The following is a 21,799-nucleotide window of genomic DNA, read 5'->3' on the forward strand; positions in this document are numbered from 1 at the left end:
ATCCTACTACTAAGTTTTAGATGGCCTACCAACAGTCCCACAAAAGGAGAATCTTTACCTGACTTACTATTTTGAGAGGATTCAAGTTAAATATTCCAGCAAATAAAAATTCATTCAGTTCTGCTCGAGTCAGAAGGGAATGACCGGAATTCACAGCACTTCTGGAATGTAGCCCCTGATAGTTAAGGGTTTACTGTACGACCTGTTGTCCACAAGGTGCAGGTCAGTTTTACGCAGTGCAAATTTAGACCCTCTGCTGGTGGACTAAAGCAAACAACCTGTTTGAATCCTTAATGATGTTCACTGTTTGAATCCTGAAATCAACACAAACGAATAGCCGATGCTTCATGTATGGATTACAAATCATTAGATTAATTTGGACCAATCCTCTGTGTAGAATACCGTCAAGCCTAACCAAAACAGCTTTATTTCTAGAGCAACAAATGAGGATTTGTGTGGAAAATATCACCTGCCAAATCACCTCTAGCTATGACAATACTTCCCCAGCAACCATACATGAAGAACATGGAAGGCTATAATAGAGTCACGGAAAACGTCTCAGGTGCTAGTATTTCTGCAAGAAAAACAAAGCCTGTTATGTGCAAATAGAAAGATTCAGACAGTAAAGCAGCAAAAGTATCCATAGTTAATTTTGTCATGTATTATCTGTATTGGTTTGTATCAATTAAATTATGCATAAACGGGCATTTCCGTACAATTGCAGTATTATCAAATTTCATTGTTAAAAAAATTATATCAACATGAACATCTACAGTGAGAAATTTTACTTGTCCATAAATATACAGAAATATTCCAAAAAAAAGATTAGTTGAAAGAAACCAAAACTATTAACCAGCATAATTAAGAGCTGTCTTCCACAAATAACAGACTATACAGATTTAAGACAGTAGTGTTTAGTATGGTACATTTTTAGATCAAATTACTGGCTTAAACAATGTTCTAAATTATAGGCATATGTAGTGTACTACAACAAAGAGTACTGCACTATTCTCACATGTGTGCGCCCTTTTCTTCTTCTTCTAGCTTTCAATAATAACTACATGCTATACCAAATATATTTCAACAACTATGATAAATTTCCTAGGCTGTCCATGTTTGTTTGGTTAGGGAGAGACTGTAGAATCCACAGGTGCAGAAAAAAATTGTAGGTAACACAAACTGTTTCTTTAATAGAATCCCACTGTTTTATTAGTTCAAACTGTAAATGATAGAAGGAATTTATCCACCATTAATCTAATTCATCCTCAGTAACACTAACAGTAGGAGTTAACTGATTAAGAAAAAGAAATGGAAATTGTATTTCAGCATTCCATTGTGGAAGCATTTTAAACATTTATGGAAACAGAAGGAGTTTGAATAAACAGAGGCTGAAGTTTCCATAATCTAGACTATTCAAGTTCCAATAAGGCAGCATTAACTGCAGTTCAACAATAATTTAACTCTTTAACTCATATTTGTACCTACCAAATTGTGCACTTAATCTGAAGGCAAAGGACAGCGAAGTGTACAATGTCAGCTACAAAAGATACCACAATTTAATAACACATACTTCACACTGCACTACATAAACTGCCAACAAATAGTTTGGATTACTTTAAACATCTGGAAGTAATGTTCATAGAAAGTCTTTAAAACTGAAGGTCCTCCTATGAGTTAAAGAGTTAAACCTTAACCCACTTAGCTAAACAAGGAATTAGGTTAAATCTTCGGTCTCCAGCCTTTGATAAACTGCATGATCTTTTTCACTTGTAGTTTTGTGAGTTTGAAATCATCAGATAAAATCTCCTCAGTCAACTGAACAAAAATATTTCCATCGATGCGCTCACGGATGAAGAACGTCACCACATCCTCTGAAAGGCCAATGAACCTTAGGCATTTGGAGACTTCCTCCATCGAAAGAGTAGATAAGTCAGATGGCGGGTGCCAGTACAAGTCACTACCGTTTAATCTGGGCATAACTGGTGTACTAGATGAAGGAAGGGTGACAGCTATCTCTGCATTACTCCTTGACGATGCTGGAGGAACTTCTATAACACCCTGGGTGAGATAGACTCTTGTGATACCGCCCTCAGCACCTCGTACGACAGTGGGAGAAAGAGAAGCTGTACTGCGGATGATGATATTGTCTGAATCACAGACTTTCGGAGGCCGTGGTGGTGGGACGGGGCACGATATGCTCTCAGACTGTGTGTACAGTGAATCCTGTGCACAGTGTCTACACTCCTGATTGTACCTCGGCTCTCCGGAGGCTGGATCAGGGGAGGTACTACGGCTGACAGTAAGGTCAATTGAATCAAAGTGCTCCGACGTAACAGATGGAGACTTGTAATAATCAGAAGGTTCGAACCAATCTGTTGCTGATGGACTGGATGAGTAGGTAGAGTTGGCAAATGGATTCAATGCCCCAAAAGGGGCAAACCGTTTCTGGGAACTTGGTGGCTTCAATCGAGGACAACTATAATAACTTCTGAAGGTGGTATCTCCTGATAATTTCGGTGTGGATCGCCCACTGATCACACTTTGAACACTGTCTGAATATCCCCATTGATCGGACCAGGAAGTCTGTACATTCTGGATATTTGATGAAATATTCCCCGACAATGGGCGGTTGGAAGAATCCGTAGTCTTGCAGTCTCCCCACGTGCACGGGTAGCAGTAAAGGGAGTATGGGTCTGGAGATGGTGAACAGCTGTCACTGCAGGTCCCAGACCTGAAAACAGAAGGAAATCAATGGAGGGTGTATAGGAAATATGGCTCGTTAATGCATCTGACAAAAAAACACATTAATAACAACTGTGAGAGGAAACCATGAATCACAAAAAAACAAGCATGAACATAGCGACAAAGATGGCATGGCATTTAGCAAGTAAATAAATTCTAGGTGGATCTTGGTTTCATTATATCATGATGGCAAGAAATCACACTCAGTTGCTGAACTTAACCTTTAATACTGCATTTTACTTTTTAAGTAGATTTGATTATGCATTGATTCAACACAGAACTGTGGGCACAGTATGCCTCACAACTTAGGATGCCATTGCTATTGTTGCTAAAAGGAGCTGCATCTTGTAATTACCTTGTAAATAAGACATTTTCCTGTCAAAAATTTTTACTTCTGAAGATGAAGGAAACGCCAGCTGATAGTGGGAGACGAAAGCAAAGGCTATGTGAAATGCATGCTTAGCCAATCAAATCTAAAGTTCTCAAAATAATCACGAATCCGAGGAGGTGCATTCATTGTCAAATTAGAGACACAAATAGAGGAAGTGAGGGAAATCAAGATCGTGCTTTGAGAAGACAGAAAAAAAAGTAAAGTGAAATCATTTTTAAAATCTCTGAAGATGATTCATTAGCTGAAAGAATGGGACAAATAAAACCTCCTCCCTGACTTGCTGAATGTTTCTAGCCTTATTTTTATTTCCAATTTCTCCATCTGCAGTTTTTTTGAATATCTCTTTCAACTGTCTGTCTTCTCTGGTGGAGGTAAATCTAATCAAAACGACTTTGTTGTTAAAAGTTATCAGTACAGTTGATTTCAAGACAACACTCCTGGCAAGTTCGAGGTGTAAATAATGTACAAGAATTTGTCAAGGTTACTGTGAAGTTAATGTTGAAGCAAAATGTGGCAATTTCCTTCCTCAACACAAATTTAGAATCAGAATCCGGTTTATTATCACCAGCTTATGTGACATGAAAGTTGTTGTTTTGTGGCAGTAGAACAGTGCAAAGATATTTAAAATTACTATAAATTACAAAATAAGTATATAGTGCAAAATAAGAGGAATAACAAGATAGCGCTCATAAACTCTTCAGAAATCTGACGATGAAGGAGAAGAAGCTGTTCCTAAATCATTGTGGGTCTTCAGGCTGGTTAGTATGGTAGGTATCCTTCATTCATTATGAGCTTACTTTTGAGAGCATAAATCTGTAAAGACTTTTCTCTATAATATTTACAATATTGATTGGTCTGAAGCATATAAATTATTTCCCATTGTTTTAGTCTTCAACTGTCAAGCTTGCACTTCTGTACGATCACCTCTCTTATTGTGAAATTGGTTGTATTTTGCGCTTTCTCACAGATACCACTGAGCAGCTCTCGACAAATCTCAAGCATAGCATTGTGATATTCAGGAGCCTTTGACCTTTGTATCAGCTGCTTGTTTATTGCATGAGAAGCATTATTTCAGATACATTATGGCTGGGTACTATGTTTTTTTAGACTTGCCAATCATAAAATTCTGTACCACGGATTGCCTTTATTGTTTGAAAGATATTCCATTTATAAGCATCAGGTGGTAAATATCCCGCAGTGCAAACTATGACAGTAATTGCGAGAGATTCAAGGGCCAGAGAAATTGTCTGTCATGTTAAATCACCACCAGTACAAGAAATAATTAATGTACGTAACAGGAAGCACAACTGCAGAAAATATGCCTTAAGCATTTTAAAATTGAATTTGTGATTTTAAGGAGAGCCTATTTGTCATTAAATTGGCCACTTATGTGGGCATCTTCTGAAGAAATCAGTGTCAATGCTGAAGTGCATTATGCCGTATCTATATGGATCTAGTACAGCCCTTATTAAGAAATATAACGTATCTCTACTTCCAAGCAGATTCTATATGATTTGTGTTTGTTAATGATGCTTTGTCTGGTTAGATCACCGAAGAATTGATTTGTCATATCTGGCTCAGCTATCTGTCAGTCTCTAACTTATTTTTACTGAACTCAAACTCATTTCAGGGCCTTTGTGGTTAATCATGTCTGGCAAATCCAGCTTCCTTGGCTTTTATGAAAGCAGATTTTCCACCTGCAAGAAATCAGGGCACCCTGCACCCTGAATCCTATTTTCCTGCATATTCCAACTGCTTTCAACCAAATTCCATTTTGATTACACCTGGCCCTTTAAAATACTGCAGGCAATTAAATCACATGGTTGAAAATCATTTCTGCCCCCAGCTCTCAGGGTTCCTCTTTTTCATCTACATCGGTGGCCAATTTCTTAGGTACGGGGTGGAACCCGGTGTGGTCTTTTGCAGCTGTAGCCCATCCACTTCAAGGTTCGACATCGTGTATATCAAGGATGCTCTTCTGCACACCACTATTGTAACGTGTGGATATTTGAGGTACTGTCAGCTTGAACCAGTCTGGCCATTCTCCTCCAACTTATCTCATTGACAAAGCAATTTCACCCACAGAACTGCCGCTCAAAGTTCTTTTTTCTTTTCCTCACCATTCTCTGTTGTGATGAAAATCCTAGGAGATCAGCAGTTTCTGAGATTATCAAACCACACTGTCTGGCACAAACAATTATTCCACAGTCAAAGTCATTTAGGTCACATCTCTTCCTCATTCTGCTGCTTGGTCTGAACAACAACTGAACCTCTTGACCATGCTTGATATTTTTATGCCACATGATTAGTTGAGGCCTGCTGAAGGTTCTCAGCCTGAAACATCGACTGTACATCCATCCATAGCTGCTAGCCCGGCCTGCTGAGTTCCTCCAGCATTTTGTGTGTGTTGCTGCAGACTTTCTCTTGTTTGTGGCTGATTAGAGATCTGCATTAATGAGCAGGTGTGCCTAATAAAGAGGCCACTGAGTTTATTTAAAACAACAAAAAAGGTCCCAGGATGTCAATGTCGGTACACCATTTTTGGAAAATAATTGGAAACTGCTCTCAGAGTTCAGTGCAATAGTAAATTTTACCTCTCCACAAACCTGAATAAAGAGTAAAAGTAGTAAGTTATAAAAATAACTGAAATATTATCTGCTAATTTGCATAATCATAAAATTTAAGATATTAAGAAAAATATTTTCAAAATCTGTTCACAATAGTGAAGGAAGACTGCGAATTACAGTTTATTGTTTCACTATATAAAACCATCAACTTCAGTTTAAGCCAACCTTTTAACCTTCTTTTAATTATAGTCAGTCAACATATCTGGGACTGAAAATAAACTACTGCTAGTGCTGAGTTCCATTCCTCCAAATGGATGTTCTTAAAATGTTGCACCAAACACTACTTATGTGCTTCTACTGGTGGAAGTCAACTGCTTAAATAGAGGACCTCACAATAAATTATTTATTTTTATTGTTGACATGATAGCAGTACCAAAATGAGGTAACATTTTGTGGGCAGGAAAGGCACACATGCACAAATATGATTATATGATATATATGTACAGTATCTGAAATACATCTTATGGAAATGTTTGTTTGATGATGAAATTCAATAAAAAATAAATTGCAAAAAAAAAACAGATGGTTTAGAGATACAGAATTTTACCTTAAAGATGAGTCAAGGCAAGGAAAATTCATGCTTGGATTGTAATGATTATGTTAAAAATTCTTCTTGAAAATTAGGATTAGTCAAATATATACAGTATCCCACAAGGTTTACACTTACTGTTTTAAATTATTTGCGATAAACTGTAATTCAACTGAGAGCCACTTACATGTCATGAAGACCAGATGAGTAATAAGACAGGCTAGGGCTTGGTGAATGGGCCTGCTGGAGCTGTGCTTTTGCAAACCGAGGGGGAACCGGTGGGCTTGGCGTTAGAACGCCTACAGTACCCCGTGGTGGAATAGGGGGAGCATTTAGAAGTCGACATTCTTCTTTCACCTATCAAAATGAAAACATGATATTTTTCTGCAAGCTTTCCTGTTAATTCCATCACACAATGAAAATGCACGATGTATTATGAAATTTGGAACATTTCAGATGACTCCAAATAATGTGAACATCAATCGCAAAACCATCATCCTTGACTTAATTCTTATGCTGTGGAACACTGAAAGGTGGTTAGAAATCCATAGCTTTTATATATTAAACACATAACAGTAGTGATCGATCAGTTCTAAAACTAACACGTGGGTATTTTCTGTTTGTGTTTCAGAAGCTATTTCAGACAAGAAATACCCAACACTTTAAAATATTCAGAAGCAACCTAATGCAGAGATGGAAATACATTCTGTATAATGAATCACAACTAATCTGTTTATTAATGTGGTTGGGAAAGGCAATAAATGCCAGCCTCAATCAAAGCTGTATTCATAGGCCAGCAACTACTGCTAAAAATCCAATATAATTTTATTAGCATTATTATTGAAGAATCTATTGTGGTTCTCAAGAAGTTGAGAACAGACTGAGTCCGTCTCCGTGATACAGATATTATTAAGAGGGGAACACAGTTTCATAACTATAACTATAACTGGTGCAGGTACTGACTATGAGGTATCACCAGCTCTGTGGAGAGTCTCCCGCATCTGTGAAGCTTTGAATAGGTTCAAAGAAAAGCTGGGCAAGTATACAAAGGGGAAAGAAATGAAAAGATAGGTTGATAAACTGGGAAGGAGATAGCGGAGAATTTTCCATGGCATAATTACTTGTATTGAATTGAATTGTTTTGAATTGAATTGAATTGACTTTATTTCTTACGTCCTTCACGTGCATGAGCAGAAAAAATCTTTACGTTATGTCTTCATCTAAAGGTGCAAAGTGCAATCATGGTAATTTATAATAAATAGAACAGTTAATGTAACATGTATGTTGTACAGGTATGTTGAGCAAAATGGTCTGTTTCCACTCTGTGAAATTCTATGAAGTGGATTACAGCATGGTTCAATTCAGTACAGTGAGCTGAACAAGTAACATACAAAATGGCATAGCTGACGAGTAGAGACTTTACATGACTTGTAACATTTTTACAATTATTTATAGATAACAACTATATATTTCCTTGTAATGTCACTGCCTACATTAACAATATTCCATTCTAAGCTTTTATTGGTTCTGACATGCAGCATTAGTAACTCAATGTAATAAGACTTATGAGTATATATGAAATTTAAGGAAGATCAAGCGCAGCCCAGAAATCTTCAGCAAAGCCAAACAGACTATCGAAAAATCAACAAGTACTTTTACTTCTAAAAGGCAATTCAAAGCATTTCTTGCTGAACGAGAAGGTGCCATGACCCAAAAGCTAGCTGAAGAATAGTTTAAAGGCAATAAGTTGAAACATAAGAGCATAAGTTGAAGCAGGAATTGACCTTACAGCCAGTCCCATCATGCCTGCTCTATCATTCAATAAGATCATGGCTGATCTTTTACCTGTTACTTTTCCAATTCCCTTAATAAACAGAGATCAGACCAAATCTGACTTATTAGAATACTGTCCCTCCACAGCACCCCAGGATAGAGAAATCCAAAGATCCACTATCCCCTGGTTGAAGGAATCCTTTTCAACTCTGCCCAGAATGACTGTCTTTATTTTCAAACAGTGGTCCCTGGTTCTAGTTAGACAGTCATGGGCAATATCACCCCTGCATTCACTATGCATAACTCCCAAAGAATATCATATGTTTCAATGAGACAAATGCTTGTGCTTCCAAACATAGCAGACTACAGGCCAGCAAAGAATAATCACCCATCCCAAAATGTGTTGCACAGACCAGATCTATCTGCAGTATTGCAGATGCAGTTTCACCAAAGCTCTGCATGATGGCAGAAAGATCTCCTTGCTCTTATTCATAAATTATCTTCTAATAAAGTACAACATAATATTTGCCTTCCTAACGTTTCCTACACGAACATGTTAACTTATAATGAACAGCATTTTAAAACGCCCAGGTCCATCTGAGCATCAATTAATCTCTCACCATTTAAGAAATAATTTTCTTGCCTGGAGTGGGTAATGATGTTCAATGTGTAGCATCCCAGAGTACAGTGTTAGGTTGAGTGGAGTTTCTATGCAAACTCATAGTCAACTTTGATGATAGTAACACATATTGGCAATAGAATCAACAACAAATGCAGAAGTGACACACTGAAATGAGTTAAAACAATTAGGCAGGCAGTTGAAATTTAGAAACATAGAAAAACTACAGCACAATACAGGCCCTCTGCCCACAATGTTGTGCCGAACATGTACTTACTTTAAAAACTACCTCGGGTTACCCATAGCTCTCTATTTTTCTAAGCTCCATGTACCTATCAAAGAGTCTCTTAAAAGACCCTATTGTATCAGCAGCCCATTCCACGCACTCACCACTCTCTGCTTAAAAAACTTACTTCTGACATCCCCTCTGTACCTATTTCCAAGCACCTGAAAACTGTGCCCTCTCATGTTAGCCACTTCAGCCCTGGGAAAAAGCCTCTGACTATCCACACAATCAATGCTTCTCATCATCTTATACACCTCTATCAGGTCACCTCTCATCCTCCTTCGCTCCAAGGAGAAAAGGCCAAGTTCACTCAACCTATTCTCATAAGGCAAGCTCCCCAACCCAGGCAACATCCTTGTAAATCTCCTCTGCACTCTTTCTATGGTTTCCACATCCTTCCTGTAGTGAGGTGACCAGAACTGAGCACAGTACTCCAAGTGGGGACTGACCAGGGTCCTATACAGCTGCAACATTACCTCTCAGCTTTTGAACTCAATCCCATGGTTGATGAAGGCCAATGCACCGTATGACTTCTTAACCAGTCAACCTATGCAGCAGCTTTGAATGTCCTATGGACACAGACCCCAAGATCCCTCTGATCCTCAACACTGCCAAGAGTTTTACCATTAGTACTATATTCTGCCATCATATTTGACCTACCAAAATGAACCACCTCATACTTACCTGGGTTGAACTCCATCTGCCACTTCTCAGCTCAGTTCTGTACCCTATCGATGTCCTGCTGTAACCTCTCACAGCCCTCCACACTAGACACAAATTTAATGTGGGAAAACATCAGGACACCTCAAAATATAAACTAACAATTTCCTTGTAACTTCTCTGGACCATGATCCCTAGACTATGCTTCAACATAATTTCCAGGCTTTCAGTCAGTTAACTCTTGTGGAGATCTTCCCTCCACATTCTCCATTTCCACCCCCAACCAAACACAGTCCATTCTTTAGCCCACAGCTGCACAAGCGGCAATGTCCTTTGTTGATGCAATGTTCAGCCTGTAGCAAAAAAAAAACAAACCACTGAAGGAACTCAGCCGGTCACTCATTATCCATGGAGGCAAAGGAATGGTCGACGATTTGGGTTGAGTCTCTGCATCAGGAATGAGAGTGCAGGGGAAAGACAGTCAGTATATGGCAATAGGTTGAAACCGGTAAAGGTGAGATAGGAAAGATTAGGCAGATGAAAATGGGTGAGAGAGTGCCGGGGAGAGACAGGACAGAGGCTGGTAGGTAATAAATGGAGGTTTGAAGGGCATATGTAACTTGGTGGGTGAGGGGATAGGAAAGGTGAATAAAGGAAGAGAGTATCTGGGTGGACTGGTGGAAGTGAGAAAGGAGCAGTCCATGGCTGCATTATCTGAAACTGGAAACTATGTTCATAACACTGGGCTGAAGGGTGTTATTCCTCTTGTTGGCATTTGGACTTACCATGGCAGAGGTCGGTTTGGTATGGGAATTGCTTACCTGTTACCACTTCTACCTCCACATTAACCCCCACCATCCTCCTCCCCAACTTTGCTCCACCTGCCCATCATCTTCCCACACAACTCCAAATCTGGTTCCATTTATCACCTACCAGCTTCTGTCTCCTCCCTCCCTTTCATTTCAATATACAGGTCACCTTCCTCAACAAGCTCATTCCTGATATGGGATCTCAACCCCTTGCCTTCAGAAGTTCTGCCCAATCCACTGAGGTCTTCCAGCAGTTTAAGTTTTTGCTCCAGAATCCAGCATCTGCAATCTCTTGTGTCTCCAACACTCAGTCTCTACTTGTTTTACACAGGAGATATGGTGCCCCCTCACGTGTTAAAAATGTCCATTTTCCCCGCCTAATTTTAAACCCACAAAAGCAGCTCTGGAGCTGGGTGATAATAGGAAATATTAGAAAAACATGATAGGTTAGGTAAGGAAGTTCCAACACAGTTTTAATAAGATATGAAGCAAATACAGAAAGAGTTGCAGCATCCCCCGTACTGAATCCCAATAGCCAACCATGGGTAATTTAGAAAAATGGATTCCATGTTTCTTTGTCTTTGCTTCCTTTGCTGCAGTTTTACTTTGTTTTGAAGGACTGATCATCCAAGGCTCACTGGCTTGTTTACAATACAATGCCTGTTGCTGGCAACCTGCTTTTTCTTGTGTGCAAAACTGTTGAATCAGCTTGAACTTCTCATGGAGATAAACAACAACTATGATGCAGACTGAGCCACATTTGTTCGGCTTGGGTCATGTGTTGTGGTCTTTGTTACCATCAGATACAGTGTCAGTGGAGAGAGTACAGTGCAAGCTTATTTGAATAATCTCAGGTTGGAAGGTGAGATTTCAGAAACAATAGCTGTATTTCCTGATTCAATCAATTTCAAAGCTATTAAGAGGATCGAAGATGGAGAGAGAAATTGTTTCTGCAGCTTGGTGATATGGGACTAGGGGCATGCGGTAAAAATAAGAGCCAGGTCTTTCAGGCACAAAGGTAGAAATTGCAGCCACATGCCAATTATTGTGAAAGTCTTCAAATCCTCTTTGAATGGCAATGACAAGGCAACTACATATATTTAGTCAGAGAATGTTATACTGCATTAACTAAAGGTTTTCTGAGGGTGTGAAAAAAATACAGGCTTATCATGTGAAGCTACTAATTCATCATGATTTCACTGAAAATCACATCAGGCCCAGAGGCTAAAGTGACTTTATGTTCCCACACTCCTCAGTCAATACACTCATAATTGTTGTTATTCCTCTCTGTGCCTTTGGTGCATCAGGTGGCAACCTTTGCGTTCTCCTTTGCATTTGTCTGCTTTTTTTATGAGGCTGAGTTGCTAGCTCGACACTTAATCCCAGCACAGATGGAAAATGTGCCAGGAGATGGCCAGATTCGAACCCAGGACCACTCACTTCGAAGCCTGGTGTGGATGCCATTGCACCACCAGCCAGCACTCATGTAATAGTTAAGATCATTTTATTTTGGGCAATACTGAAATTTTCTCCTTATTTCCTCTCTCTAAACCACCACACATTTAGGCTAAAGATAAGAAGTTGCATTCCTTCCAGTGCGAACAAGATATATATTTCTTGCAAGGCTACTGCATGTTCATCGTTGCTTACAGGTGATGACCAGAACTTTTATCAAAACATACCGTAGCTTGTACCAACAAATGTCATGAGCAGACCTTCAATGGTTACAATGCACAACACTGAATAATAATCAGGTATATACTAACTTGACACTTCATCTTCCTAGAATTTCCAGCAGAAATGCATTCGCAATCAGTAACATAGAAACATAGAAACACAGAAAATAGGTGCAGGAGTAGGCCATTCGGCCCTTTGAGCCTGCACCGCCATTCAGCATGATCATGGCTGATCATCCAACTCAGAACCCTGTAGCTGCCTTCTCTCCATACCTCCTGATCCCTTTAGCCGCAAGGGCCATATCTAACTCCCTCTTAAATATAGCCAATGAACTGGCCTCAACTGTTTCCTGTGGAAGAGAATTCCACAGATTCACCACTCTCTATGTGAAGAAGTTTTTCCTCATCTTGGTCCTAAAAGGCTTCCCCTTTATCCTCAAACTGTGACCCCTTGTGTTGGACTTCCCCAACATCGGGAACAATCTTCCTGCATCTCACCTGTCCAATCCCTTTAGAATTTTATATGTTTCAATAAGATCCCCCCCAATCTTCTAAATTCCAGTGAGTATAGGCCTAGTCGATCCAGTCTTTCATCATATGAAAGTCCTGCCATTCCAGGAATCAATCTGGTGAACATTCTTCGTACTCCCGCTATGGCAAGAATGTCTTTCCTCAGATTAGGGGACCAAAACTGCATACAATACTCCAAGTGTGGTCTCGCCAAGGCCTTGTACAACTGCAGTAGTACCTCCCTGCTCCTGTACTCAAATCCTCTTGCTATGAATGCCAGCGCACCATTCGCCTTTTTCACCGCCTGCTGTACTTGCATGCCCACTTTCAATGACTGGTGTACAATGACACCCAGGTCTCGTTGCACTTCCCCTTTTCCTAATTGGCCACCATTCAGATAATAATCTGTTTTCCTGCTTTTGCCACCAAAGTGGATAACCTCACATTTATCCACATTAAATTGCATCTGCCATGAATTTGCCCACTCACCTAACCTATCCAAGTCACCCTGCATCCTCTTAGCATCCTCCTCACAGCTAACACTGCCGCCCAGCTTCGTGTCATCCACAGACTTGGAGATGCTGCATTTAATTCCCTCATCTAAGTCATTAATATATATTGTAAACAACTAGGGTCCCAGCACTGAGCCTTGCGGTACCCCACTAGTCACTGCCTGCCATTCTGAAAAGCTCCCATTTATTCCCACTCTTTGCTTTCTGTCTGCCCACCAATTCTCTATCCACATCAATACCATACCCCCAACACCATGTTCTTTAAGTTTGCACACTAATCTCCTGTGTGGGACCTTGTCAAAAGCCTTTTGAAAATCCAAATATACCACATCCACTGGTTCTCCCCTATCCACTCTACTAGTTACATCCTCTTAAAAATTCTGTGAGATTCGTCAGACATGATTTTCCTTTCACAAATCCATGCTGACTTTGTCCGATGATTTCACCGCTTTCCAAATGTGTTGTTATCACATCTTTGATAACTGACTCTAGCATTTTACCCACCACCGATATCAGGCTTACCGGTCTATAATTCCCTGGTTTCTCTCTCCCCCCTTTTTTAAAAAGCGGGGTTACATTAGCCACCCTCCAATCCTCAGGAACTAGTCCAGAATCTAAAGAGTTTTGAAAAATCATCACTAATGCATCCACTATTTCCTTAAGCACTCTGGGATGCAGACCATCTGGCCCTGGGGATTTATCTGCCTTTAATCCCTTCAATTTACCTAACACCACTTCCCTACTAACATGTATTTCCCTCAGTTCCTCCATCTCACTAGACCCTCCGTCCCCTACTATTTCCGGAAGATTATTTATGTCCTCCTTAGTGAAGACAGAACCAAAGTAGTTATTCAATTGGTCTGCCATGTCCTTGTTCCCCATGATCAATTCACCTGTTTCTGACTGTAAGGGAGCTACATTTGTCTTAACCAATCTTTTTCTTTTCACATATCCGTAAAAGCTTTTACAGTCAGTTTTTATGTTCCCTGCCAGCTTTCTCTCATAATCTTTTCTCCCTTTCCTAATTAAGCCCTTCGTCCTCCTCTGCTGGACTCTGAATTTCTCCCAGTCCTCAGGTGTGCCGCTTTTTCTGGCTAATTTGTATGTTTCTTCTTTGGAATTGATACTATCCCTAATTTCCCTTGTCAGCCACGGGTGCACTACCTTCCCTGGATTATACTTTTGCCAAACTGAGATGAACAATTGTTGTAGTTCATCCATGCAATCTTCAAATGCTTGCCATTGCATATCCACTGTCAACCCTTTAAGTATCATTTGCCAGTCTATCTCAGCTAATTCACGTCTCATACCTTCAAAGTTACCCTTCTTTAAGTTCAGAACCTTTGTTTCTGAATTAACTAAGTCACTCTCCATCTTAATGAAGAATTCCACCATATTATGGTCATGTTTTCTCTCTGAATGAAAGAGATCATCAACAGAATCACAATTCTAATGTTTGGATGCTATTTGTGTACCAAAAATAATTTATGTTCTTTCCCAAAATCACAACATTTGGAGTGATTAGGAAATTTAAGAAAGCTCAAAGGGAGATCATAGACACACAAGGCCTTCTACAGAGAGTTCAGAATTGTATTTTCCATCTTGTTTTACTGGCATTAAAAATATGTAAGACAGCCATAAATTACTTAACATGGCTAGAATGAGGAAGCAGTTTGTCAGAGGATAGTTATGGTCTTGTCTTTGAGGGGAAACAGCTGTAAGCTAAGTGCATGCCAAGGAAATACTCTCTCCACCCAGAACTGGTGAGCCCAAATGTGCATTTTACCAAAGCTCCAAACTCTTGCATAATTCAAACAATTCAGCTGCATAGATGTCGGCAGGAACTTCTACGAAAGTTTTTCTCCTGTTAAGAATTTGACTGTTTCCTATTTGAGGAGAGCTTTCAACCACGCTCTGATCAATTTATGTTGATTATACTAAACGTTTCATTTTAGAACAAATCAACCTCTTCTAGTTTGTTGAAAGAATCCGGGGAAGAAACAAGAATAAAGACAAGTGTCTTCCACGTGTGTTTCTTCCCCAGATTCTTTGAACAAACTAGAGGAGGTTGATTTGTTCTAAAATGAAACATTTATAGACATAAATATAACAGAATTGTGGCTAGTTCTCTACCTCTGGGTTGCCAATATTTGCATGGCTATATATTTATGGCACTTGGGATGTTGCATGCCCTCTCTTTGCCTTCCTGATTCCTTTCTTAAGAGTCTTCTAAATCTTTTTATAGTCACCAAGGGATTTACTTGCTCTAACGTCCTAAACCCAATGTACGCTTCCTTCTTTTCCTTGGCCAGAGCCTCAATATGTCTCATCAGTCAAGTTCCCTGAACTTACCAGGTTTACACTTCACCTTTACACCCGCACACTTGATATCACACTAATAAGCCTCCCCCATCTCATTTCCCTTCAAACAAGCTCACCTATTCAACCTCTGCTAGATCCTGTTTAATTCCTCCAAAATGAATCCTGCTCTAGTTCAGGTCTCTGACCTGTGGACCAGTCCTATCCTTTTCCGTCAGTATCTTAAAACTAATGGTATTGTGAAGATTAAAGCCAAAGTGCTCCTTGACTGACACTTCAGTTACTTACCCTGACTTGTCTCCTAACCGAAGGTCCAGCTTTGCTCCCTCCCAAGCAGGGCGACATTTTGACTCAACAAACTCTCCTGGACACATTTCACAAATTCCACACCATCCGGGCCCTTAACACTCTGGGTTGCCTTGTCAATATTGAGGAAATTGAAATCTCCCATAACTACAACCTGATTATTCAGGTCAGAAATGGGTTGATTATCAGTGACGTATAGTATGTTATGAAATTTGTTGTTTTGCAGCAGCAGTACAGAGCTATCACTAAAAATCACAATAAGAAAAATATTAAAAAATACATAGCGCAAAAGAAAGCAAAATAGTGCATGAATTCATGGACCTTTCAGAATCTGATGACAGAGAGGAAGAAGCTGTTGTTAAAACATTAAGTGTGCTTCCTCAGGCTCCTGTATCTCCTCCTTTGATGGCAGTAACGAGAAGAGGGCATGTTCTGGATGGTGAGGGTCTTTAACTGTGAATGCAGCCTTCTTGGTGCATTGCCTCTTGAAGATATCTTCAATGGCTAGGGCCCATGATGCAGATGGCTGAGACTACAACTCTTTGCAGCGTTTTTTTCCATCCTATACAATGGAGCCTCCATATCAGGCAGCAATATAACCAATCAGAATATTTAGCACATACATCTGTAGAAAGTTTCAGTATTAAAACACTTTGAAAATAACTCTGAAGTTCTCATGAGCTGCTGCATAATACTTGAAGCAAACTTTGGAGAAACTCTGGACATGTATCTCCCGTATCATTTCATCAAACTGCTTACCAAGCCCATTTGTTCCAGGGTCACCCAATTGTCTCTCGACATGTGTTGGGAATAAAACAGACACAGCCTTTTCAAAGTTTGTGTGGGGGCCATTGCACTGTCTGTACATGTATTTGTCCTGCTGCTTAATTTATTCAAGCCATTCTTTCAGCATCCCCTATGCCCATTTTGGTTCAAATCATATTGAAGGAACTCTTTGAAAGTCTTTCAGAGGTCCCAGTTCAGTGGATGCTGCAAAGTTAATTTCACTAACAGCTACAGATTGTTTGTCTTTGTTGGAGAACAGGGTAGTTTGCGTTTGCAAAAGGGATACTGGTACTACACCAATTTAGTTGGTAACTCCCTTCTGTTCAGTGTGTACGCGCCCCCCCCCGTGTTTTCTTTAATCTTTTATAGTCATCCACTGCTTTGACATCACCAAATGTCTTATTCCCTGCTTTCCATTTCAGTAAAAGAAATATTACGTTACAAAATCACCCAAAGAAATTGGCCATAGGAGAACCATTTTCAAAATTCCCCAGTGCAAGTTATGCGCAGTATTGTACTGTAGGTTTCCCTTGTTTCTTTTTATGTTTCTATATTTTTTCCCAGAATGTAGCCTGAAACTTCCAGTTAACTGAGGAACTCAATGTCAATAGTTCCTTAGTTAACTGCAAACACTCACCAACGTAAATGCTAAGTGTGGGACTTTGGTGCAGGCATTTTCAACTGCCTAGACCCTGAACTTGATGACAGTCTCCAATCAGCACATCCATTGCTGGACCCGAGTGCAGTCACTGGAGCACAAGCTTGCTGCAGTTCCCCAGCACAAGCTGATGATTCTGCTCTCCGATCTCACACCTTGGTGCAGGACATGTGAACACACTCAGTTCAGTGGAGGTTTTAAGGCTACTAGAAGAGAGCCAAAATATTGATGAAGACAGACAGAGGAACATCTGGAGACATTTCTGAAATGTCAGATTCGCTGCTGTTGTTACTGTGCGATCGAGAATCTCCGGAGGGTAGGCCCCAAAATCCCCGCTTTGCCTGCTGCTGGCGACCGAGGCTGAGGTCAAAGCATTCGGGTAGAGAAGGCGCTCGGTACTCGGTGTCGGAGGGCTGATCAGAGCTCGAAGTTCTCGGATGACTCAGAGTCGGACTGTGGTCGGGCATGGCAGGGAGAGTTTTCTTCCTTCTCCCGTCTGTGTGAGATGTGAGACTTCCGAGAAACTTTGAACTTTTTTACTGTGCCATGGACTGTTCTTCATCAAGTTATGGTATTGTTGCACTGTTGTAACTATATGTTATAATTATGTGGGTTTTAGTTTTTCAGTCTTGGTCTGTCCTGTGATATAACACATGAGGAATATTGTATCATTTCTCAATGCATGCATTACTTAGTGACAATAAAAGAGGACTGTGTGTCCTCATAATCTAGTAATCTAAATATATTGCGTTCCTTTTTAAAATTATTTGTGATGGCAGTATGCATTTATAATCAGTTATAAGTGTTTTATGTTGTCTTTATTTTAATTTTTATTTGATGATATAACAGTTTTTTCCCAATTGCAGGAATATTCAGAACACTGAAGGAAGTTGAACAACTTTGACAGCATGGTAAACTCTGTAACAACACACAAAATGCTGAAGGAACTCAGCAGGTCAAGCAGCATCTAAGGAGGTTTCCATCATCTGCAGTCTCTCTGGTGTCATGGTAAACTCTGCACAGGGCTTTGCCATCCCTCACTGGTTTTCTCCACCATTTTACACACACGGTGCAGTTGTCTCAGATCCAGCACTCCCACTACCCTGTTTGCACATCCTCCCTGTTACTGTATGGACTTCCTCCAGGTGCAGATGATTAGTATAGGAATCAGGGACAACAGGATTGTGAGGTGAGTGAATGAGCTTGTGTACGAGAATAGATTACAAGGAAAGAAATGGGGAAATGGGCAAGAGAGTGGCAGATGAAATACGGTGTAGGAAAGTGGATGGTCATGGTAATCAGAAGTTCAGATATCTAGGTTCACAGCTGAGTTTGCAAATCTCTGCTGTTGTTGCTTGATATGTTCTGCTTCATTGGTCTTCTGCTGAGAACGAGGGCCTGCTATATTGGCCCTGGAGTGTGTGGCAACACTCATGTACTGGCACTAGCACATCCTTGGGTGTGTTGGTTGTTAACACAAACAACACATTTCACTGTCTTGGTAAATACATTGGAATCCGAATCTAAAATTTACATTCAATGGCTTGGACTCCAGAACCATACTGGCTGGTCAGATAGCACGAATTAGAAAGTCGTAGGCCCTTCTAGAAGAAGAGCAATGGCAGAGACTGACATTGGAAAACCAATGGACGTGTTTATTCCCAGCAGTTTTACTCTTTGAATATTTGTCCCCCTGTTCTTGACCAACTTTTCATATAACCATATAACAATTACAGCACGGAAACAGGCCATCTTGGCCCTTCTAGTCCGTGCCGAACATTTACTCTCACCCAGTCCCACCGACCTGCACTCAGCCCATAACCCTCCATTCCTTTCCTGTCCATATAGCTATCCAATTTTACCTTAAATGACAATATCAAACCTGCCTCCACCACTTCTGCTGGAAGCTCGTTCCACACAGCTCTGAGTAAAGAAGTTCCCCCTCATGTTACCACTAAACTTTTGCCCCCTAACTCTCAACTCATGAAAACTCATTTTCACTGGTGTAAATCTCAACCCCTTCCTACCATGAACAATGCAAAGGCAGTAGGTGAGATAAAAAGGACCAGAATGCAAGTGGACAAAGTATAACATGAAGGATGAAAGCTGGCAGATACAAGGCACAATGAGTACTTAAAGATAGAAAATCTGCACATGCTGGAAATCCAAGCAACACACACAAAATACTGGAGGAACTCAGCAGGCCAGGCAGCACCTATAGAAAAGAGTAAACAGTCGACATTTCAGGCCAAAACCCTTTATCAGGACTTTAACAAGTACTTTTAAGTCAGCATTCAAATTAATGGGCTTCATAGTGCAGGAGAAGGTGATTAGTGAACCCACTATTACAGGTAGGAGGCATGTTGGTAGGATAATGTGAAAAGATCATCGAAGCAATTTTCCAGTCTTTGCTCACTTTAAGTGCAGCTCCCAACAGCGGCACATGATCAGTGAATTTATGCCATATTCCCCAAGTTTGTGTAGATTGTCAACAGGAACTTTACAGCTCTATTTGGTGTATTGAAAAATAAATTGACACAAATTGATCGGAAAGCAGAAGATAAAGTTTCTTGGAAATCTAGGTCAGATGTTGGGCACATAAAAGTTTGTCTTCTCTTGGTTGCAGTACAACATAAATTACCTCAGATGAATGGGAGCATTTCAAGAGAAAACGCTCTATAGCTGTTGCATTGAATGCGGCCTCTAGATCTTGTACTTCGGGGATGCTTTCAGACAGCACCTTTATTCACAGTGCATTCAGAACTATCAGTTTGAAAGAAGAAAAACAAATGAGTTTCACAATGTAAGATGTGGGAGAATTCTACAGACCCATGCTGGGACTGCTCCAACTTCTGACACTGATAAATTATACAGCTGGTTCGACGCACCGTGAACAAGTCAGCGAAGGATGTAATTTTCTCTGCTGGATCCATCAACAATCGCGTTGAATAGAATGCTGTTCGTTTACGTTTCACAACCTTGAAAATTCAGTGGCCAATCAAATAAATATTTAGCATTTAATTATGCATAAATGGCAAAGAACTTGTCCTCTGTTTTTTTTTAAGCCTGGCTGGTTGCAGAAGCAGCTCTTTGCCATTTTCTCGATTAAGCCAACCTCTGTCCTTTCCCGGTGCTTTTGACTAATTTTCGCACTTCACAGAGCTTACTGAGTGAGCCTTGCCAAATAGACGTGACTGGAACCTCAAGCAAAATTATGCAAAAGCAATGTTTTTTTCCACAATGTGTCCTTGGATTTTGTTCATCGTGAGTAAAGCTCAAATCGCTGTGGCATTCACCAGACTCAACAATATGGCCTGTTTATCGAAAAATGCAGATTAAATGTGTGACACGGACAAGGCTGAAGTTTATTGTTTTCCTTAGGGCAATAAGAAAGTGAACTTTTATGTACTTTGAAATAAATATATTTGGAATAAGGCTTCAGTACACTTAGACTCTTAAAATTAAATGTTAGGATCTGGTGCTCTTAAAGAAAAACTACACCTTTCAGCTATGCTGTGAACTTTTAAAAGCTCGGCCTATAATTTTCTTCACAATAACAACAATAAACTGCATTTATAGATCAGAATCAGGTTTATTATCACTGAGACTGTGTACTGTGTAATTTCAAACAAGAGGAAATCTGCAGATGCTGTAGGTCCGAACAACACACATAAGATGCAGGAGGAACTCAGCAGACCAGGCAGAATCTATGGAAAAGAGTACAGCCGATATTTCAGGCTGAGACTTATTTCAGCCCGAAACATCAACTGTACTCTTTTCCATAGATGCTACCTAGCCTGCTGAGTTCCTCCAGCATTTTGCGTGTGTTGCTAAGCAATTTGTTGTGTAGCCCCCTGGTAAGCCTCAGGTTTGCTCAGCTCACTGTCGTCTAGGGGGAGCAGCCTTCGGTCCCACCAAACTGGGTAATCAAGTTTGTGTGGATGCTGTGTGATGTACCCCACCCTGCCAAATAACAGACAATACACCATATGCGATTTAATGATTACACTTTATAGATCTTACTGGAACTATGTAATTAATAGATAAAATATAAAAGGAAAGTAAAAGGCGCCAAACTTATCAAAGTTCAACCACTTCGTGCACACAGTTGGAGCTCAATTAACGGGGTCTTCTTTCCACCATTCGATCCCCTCCGACCCCCTCAACCCGCCGCCTGGGACCAACCACGGTGGTCAACCAGAAATTCCACATGAGTCTGTCTTCGTCTCCTCTCCTCGCCGAGGACCCTGGCCCTCGGACTCCCGTTCGGGGTCCATTCTGCCGCCCAGTTTACAGCATCGCATCTCCTCTCCCTGTCCCCATTGTGCCTTCTCCCCCAAAGCCCGTGAAAAGCAATAGCTTACAGACACACAAGAAAGAATAACATCTATCCCAAATGGTTCGTTCCCTCTCTTATCAATAACATAACACAAACAAGCAAAGATAGGGAGAGAGGGAGAGAGGGAGAGAGGGAGAGAGGGAGAGAGGGAGAGAGGGAGAGAGGGAGAGAGGGAGAGAGGGAGAGAGGGAGAGAGGGAGAGAGGGAGAGAGGGAGAGAGGGAGAGAGGGAGAGAGGGAGAGAGGGAGAGAGGGAGA

General features: G+C 40.5%; 1 protein-coding gene across 3 annotated transcripts in view; it reads right to left on the reverse strand.

The window, feature by feature from the left end:
* Positions 1-667: 667 nt before the first annotated feature.
* The window catches only part of gareml (GRB2 associated, regulator of MAPK1-like), a 165,503-nt gene continuing 144,371 nt past the window's right edge, over positions 668-21,799 (reverse strand). For all 3 annotated transcript variants that reach the window (XM_063036013.1, XM_063036024.1, XM_063036032.1), the window contains exons 5-6: positions 6,477-6,646; positions 668-2,731 (exon numbers count right to left, since the gene is read on the reverse strand). In XM_063036013.1, the coding sequence (XP_062892083.1) occupies positions 1,720-2,731; positions 6,477-6,646 (1,182 nt within the window). In that variant the 3' untranslated portion in view covers positions 668-1,719. The remainder of the gene's footprint in view (positions 2,732-6,476; positions 6,647-21,799) is intronic.

The sequence above is a fragment of the Mobula hypostoma genome, chromosome 2 (assembly GCF_963921235.1).
Source record: "Mobula hypostoma chromosome 2, sMobHyp1.1, whole genome shotgun sequence".
NCBI classification, from domain to species: Eukaryota; Metazoa; Chordata; class Chondrichthyes; order Myliobatiformes; family Myliobatidae; genus Mobula; species Mobula hypostoma.